The sequence below is a fragment of the Chrysochloris asiatica genome, unplaced genomic scaffold (assembly GCF_000296735.1).
Source record: "Chrysochloris asiatica unplaced genomic scaffold, ChrAsi1.0 scaffold00125, whole genome shotgun sequence".
Taxonomy (NCBI): domain Eukaryota; kingdom Metazoa; phylum Chordata; class Mammalia; order Afrosoricida; family Chrysochloridae; genus Chrysochloris; species Chrysochloris asiatica.
The window spans coordinates 2,741,137-2,747,136 of record NW_006408643.1 but is presented as its reverse complement, the minus strand read 5'-3'; the positions used below and the strand labels follow the sequence as shown (position 1 = coordinate 2,747,136).

General features: G+C 47.7%; 1 protein-coding gene across 1 annotated transcript in view; it reads right to left on the bottom strand.

Moving 5' to 3' along the window:
• Positions 1-6,000, bottom strand: part of MLLT1 (myeloid/lymphoid or mixed-lineage leukemia (trithorax homolog, Drosophila); translocated to, 1) — a 51,488-nt gene that overhangs the window by 5,844 nt on the left and 39,644 nt on the right. The window contains exon 10 of the mRNA XM_006869019.1: positions 163-714. Coding sequence (XP_006869081.1) covers positions 163-714 — 552 coding nt within the window. The remainder of the gene's footprint in view (positions 1-162; positions 715-6,000) is intronic.

Sequence of the window (6,000 nt, the reverse complement as noted above, 5' to 3'; positions counted from 1 at the left end):
AGGAGCAGAGGGAGGAGGAGCAGAGGGAGGAGGAGCAGAGGGAGTATGGAGAGGAGCAGAGGGAGGAGGAGCAGAGGGAGTATGGAGAGGAGCAGCAGGAGGGAGAGGAGGGGTAGGCAGGCAGGCGGGCAGGTGGGTGGGCAGCTGGGCAGCTGGGCTCACCTCTGACTTAAAGGAGGCCTCGTCCTCTGAGTTGGATTCCTCCACCTCCAGCGCCTTCTTGGCCTCCTTAGACTCGCTCTCGGCCTTGAGTTTCTCCCCTCGGGTGCTGCTCTTGTCCTTGGCCGGCTTTTTGTCTGACAGGGAGGAAGACGAGGTGCGAGGCGAGGTGCTGGGGGCGCTCCGGGACCCCTTGGAGCTGCTCTTCTTTTGCTTTTTGGCGCTGGGCTTGGGTGAGTCCGCGGTGGCAGGCCGCTTGCTGGAAGACTTGGGCGGGGCTGGGGCCGGGGGTCCCCCCTTGGGGGACAGGCTCTCCAGCTTGGTCTCCTTCAGGGCCATCTTGGGCTCCTTGAAGGCAGCCTTGGGCGGCGGCACCTTCTCCTCCTTGGGTGGCCGGCCCTCGCCCAGCTTGCGGGCGGCGTCCTTAGCCTTGGCTGGCTCACGCTCGGGCTCCTTGGCAGAGTTTTTGCTCTCTGAGTCCTTGCGTGGCCGCTCACGGTGCTCCTTGGTCACCTTGTGCGGCTTGGAGGACTTGCTGCTCTCCTTGTTGGCGTCCTGCAAGGCCAGGGGTGGGGGTGGGGGTGGAGGACACGGTCAAACGGTGTATCCTCCCCAGACCCTAGAGTGCAATGCACCTGAATCCGCCTCAGGAGAGAAACTTCCACCAAGTGACAAAGGCAGGCAGCAGGTGAGTTACATGCATCAGTCCCTCAGAAGTACTGCAGGTGACTGCAGGTCGGGAACCCCTGAGGATGAGGGAGAACACAGGGAAGTCCTCCGGCCAGTAGCCAGTGCACTGGTCGTGCCCCAGGGGCTCCTCAATTAGCCCACCACAAGCACCAGCCCAGCCTCAGACATCTGCTCTCCTCCAGCACACGTCCTCAGGGCCCTCATGTGGTCAGGGCTGACGGAGCGCCCACAGGGTGCCGAGGACGGAAAGTGCACAGAGCACCTCCATAGAAGCCCCTAGGGTGACCTGTCTCCAACCCCGACCTCCCGAGGGCCCTGGCGGGTCTGCAGCGCTCTGGAGGACAGAGCTGGGAGCGGCCCAGCTCCAGGTTACACCCGCAGTGAAGATGAGTGGTGCAAACTCCCACTCCAGCCTTCTGCACCCAGGCTTCCTCCAAATGCGAGGCAAGGCCAGCCACCTCCTGGGACGCACCCCAGAGGACGCACTGTGGAAAGCAGTGCCCACAGCAAGCACAGAGACACCAAGCCTGCTGCCATCAGGCCGAGTAGATTCCCCCCCAAAGTGACCCGATGGGACTCGGAAAGCTGTCATCTTTCACAACAAACCACTGGCAAACCAGGCAGAAGAAAAGAAGACGACGTAAATAATACAAAGAAGAAATTACATGGGTGACACGACAAAAGAACCAGTGGAAATAAAAAAGGATCATAACCGAATACTATCAACAACTTGACTCGAACAAATTTGAAAATCTGAACACATCTCTATGAGCACACGACCGAAACTAACAAATACTGAAGCAGAAAACTTGAACCATAACAAGAGAAGAAATGGATCAAGTCATTAAAAACTCCAAGCTAAACAGTCCAGATGGCTTTTACTGGTGAATTCTATGAAACATCCAGAGAAGACCTGACATCAATTCAACTCAAACTATCCCATAATATAGAAAATGATGGAAAACTCAGTCATTCATTTTATGATGCAAGTATACCTTTGGTACCAAAGCCAGGCAAAGACAACCTAAGAAAGAAAATTATAGACCAATATTCCTCAGGAACATAGATGAAAAATTTTCAACAAACTTCTAATAGAATTCAAGGTATACATACAAAAAAAAAATAATCATGATCAAGTAGGGATTTGTACCAGATATGTAGGGATGGTTTAGTATTAGAAAAACAATCAACATAATCCATCACATAAATATAACAAGAAAAAAATTCAACACATGACCATATGAATCAGTGCAGAAAAGGCATTTGACAAAATCCAGCACCCATTCCTGATAAACAGGAATAGAATGGAAATTCCTCAACATAAGTAAGAGCAGTTTGAACCACAAGATCAGCAGTTCAAACTCACTAGCCACTCTGGGAAACCCTACCCAGGGTCTCTATTAGTCACAACCGGTTCAACGGCGGCCCTTAACAACATAAAAACCAGCACCACTCTCCATGGAGAGAACTGAAGCCGTTCCCCTTGGGAACAGGCACCAGACAAGGGTGTCCTTCACCTCCTCTCCTATTCTACACTGCGCTAGAAGGCTGAGCCAGTGAGATAATGCAAGAAAGGGGAACTGAAGGCAAAGAAGCCCAACTCTCCCCAGTGGCAGGTGGTATACGGCTCTCCGTACTGCATTCAAAGGGAAAGTATATTCTTTACTGGAGTCTTGGTGTGGCACTGGACTGCTAACAACAACGCTGGCAGTTCAAATCCACCGGTTGCTCTTTGGAACCCCATATACAGGGTCACTAAAAGTTCAAACAGACTCAATGGCCCTTAGCAACAGCAGCAGCAACACCATATGAACCTATACAGAGAGAATCCCAAAGTACAAACATCAATGACTGTATGTAACATGCTTGTGGACAGGAACACATAACACTGTGAAAATGTCAACACTAACCATTATCTGTAGATACAACGCAATCAATCCAGGTTCAATCAATACTCTTTATAAAGAGACGCAAAAACTAATTACCAACTTCATATGGCATGGCAAGGAAAGAGACTTTAGATAAGGAAAGTATTATTGAAAAAGAACAAAAAAAACTAGGCCTCTCACTTCCTGATCTCAAAACCTGCTGCACAAAGTCACAGCCATCAAAACAGCCTGGTACCGGTACAACAGACACATAATGGAAGAGAATTAAGCGCCCAGAGATAAATCCATGCACCTATGCTCATCTGATCTTTGACAAAGGACTGAAACACTTAATTAAGCGAAGACGAGATTGTCTCTTCAACAAACGATGCTGGCAAAACTGGAAATCCATTTGCAGAAGAATGAAACAAGACCCGTATCTCACACCATATGCAAAAATGAACTCAATGTGGATTATAGACCTAAATTTAAAACCTAGATCTATAAAGATCGTCAATAAAAACATGGGGACAATCTTAGGGGCTCTGGTATGTGGCATAAACAACACTATCACACATAAACAACAACACACAGCTAGCAAAAGACAAAACAGATGACTGGGACCTCCTAAAAACTGGACATTTATGTGCAGCAAAAGAGTTCACTAAAAGAGTACAAAGGGAACCCATAGACTGGAGAAAAAAAATTGGGGGCAATGGCATACCAGACAAGGAATTACTGCCTAAAATTTAAAGAACACTTTAACACCTCAATAAGACGACAACAAACAATCCAATTACAAAATGGGCAGAGAACATGAACAGACACGTCACCAAAGAAGACATTCAGGTAACAAACCAACATGAAGAAATGCTCAGTATCATTAGCCAATGTTGTTATTGTTGTGAAGTGCCATTAAGTTGGTTCCAACTCACAGCGACCTGCATAGTGTTCCCGAAGAGCGGCTGGTGAGTCTGAACTGCCGGCCAGTCTTGCAGTTCAAACCCCCCACGTGGTCCAGTGTTTATCCTCTTGTTAAATGCCGTCGAGTTGGTTCCAACTCATAGCAACCACTTAGGGATTCCTAGGAGCGGCTGGTGAGCTTGAACTGCCGACCTTGTGGTTCAAAACGACTCTGCAGTCCAGCATGTTAACCCACAGCGCCACACCAGGACTCCCTCCCAGAGTTTACCTTCCTATAAGGTCAAAGATCAAAACAACAATGAGAAACCATCTTGCCCCAGCATTAAGAGTAAGGTTCAAAAAAGAAAACAAGCGTTGGCAAGGGTGGAGCGGCTGGGACCCTCCTACACTGCTGGTAGGACTGTAAAACTGCGGCAATTGCAGGGGAAACGGATGGTACTTCCTCAGAAGTACCATGTTGTTGTTGTTGTTAGGTGCCATCGAGTCAGTACCGACTCACAGCGACCTGTACAAAGCAGGACAAAACACTGTCCAATCCTGGGCCAACCTCACTACTGTTGCCACACTTGAGTCCATCGATGCTGCCACCTGGCCAACCCATCTCGTTGGTGACCCAGCAATCTCTCTACTGGATATACATCCGCAAGAAAGAAGGGCCATGCTATGAATAAATATGCACATGCCCACGTGCATATCACAACAGCAAAAAGATGGAGACAGCCTAGACGCCCATCAGGAGATGAATGGTTGAACAAACTCTGTTACAGACGCAATGGAATAATTTGTATGCAACACTGAAGAATACCATGGAGGGACCTGGAGGACGTTACGCTGAGTGAAATTAGTATGAGACCACTATTGCACAAAGCCAAGAAAAGGTTTTCATTCTACAGTACACTTTCTATGATGGTTGACAAGGGTGGGAGGGAAGGGAGAATCATTCACTGGGTAGAGTACAGGTCTGTCAGTATGTCATACTGTGGTGGCTTGTATGTTGCTGGGATTCTGGAAGCTATGCAAAAGATATTTTAAATACGAGCAGGGTCACCTAGGGAGGACAGGTGTCAGCGGAGACTGCAATCAAAGACAGACTAGGAAGAAGGAGAGACGGACTACTTCCGAGGATTTACTCACTGAAAACCTTATGGCGAGCCCCAGAATATTGTTAGAGGGCTGGAAGGCAGCCCCTCAGATTGGAAGGCACTCAAAATGCAATTGGGGAGGAGCAACCTCCTCAAAGTAGAATTGACCGAGATGATGTGAACAGAATTAAGCTCTCAAGACCTTCATTTGCTGATGGGGCACAAATCAAAATGAAGAAAACAGCTGTTTACATCCGTTAATAATAGGAACACGGAATGTACGATGTATGAATCTAGGAAAATTGAAAATTGTCAAAAATGAAATTGAATGCACAAAGCTCCATATCCTAGACGTCAGTGAGCTGAAACAGACTGGTATCGGCCATTTGTACTCTGACCATCACATGGTTTACTATGCCGGAAATGACAAATTGAAGAGGAATGGCGTTACATTCATTGTCAAAAAGACCACACCAATACACCAGGGCACCTGAACTTGTAGATAGTGTCAACTGGACCTAGCTTCAATATCTGGATGTTCAAAACCCAACTAGAGGAAGGAAAAGAAGGAAAAACAAAAACAAGTGTAAATCGCTACAATCTGATGAACTTGACCTTTACTTATGGATATAGTGGCTTAAAGTACCAACCAAGAGGGAAAGAATCTTTACAGCCAGGATCATTCCCATCCGCTCTGTACATAGGGTTGATGTACACAGGGATGGGCAACTTAGACATGGACTGCCTAAAATGGGGGTGGGGGAGGATGGGACTGTAAAGGCACAAAGTGACTGGCACAAAGTTTTCAAGAGGGAATTTAGAGTCACAGTGTGTGGGGGGTGGGGGTGGGGGGTGTAGAATCCCCACTGAGTGGTTTTCATTCTGTCTAGACAGTTCTGGTGAAGAGAGATAGGGAAAAGACTCTCATGATTCAACAATAATTGTTTTCATGACTAAATGTGATTGTTGTAGCTGTAAAGGTAGAAGATTTATAGCAAAAAGGGGTAAGTGGTCGATCTTACAGTCTCAAAGCAGAGGACCCTGGGACCATCAAGGGAGAAGAGCAGGAACAGAGTGTGGGACCCCACCAAGAGAAGCGGCGCCAAAGATGGAGGCAGAGGGGATGTGTGCTGGCGGCCAGGTGGCAGGATTGCAGGGTGTACCTTTTGGCTGTATGTTCCTGAGTATTTTGGTGCATAACTAAAAAAATAAAAACAGAGGGAATGGAAGCAAATGCTGATGAATGATGATGCACGGAGGGGACTGTAATCATTGCA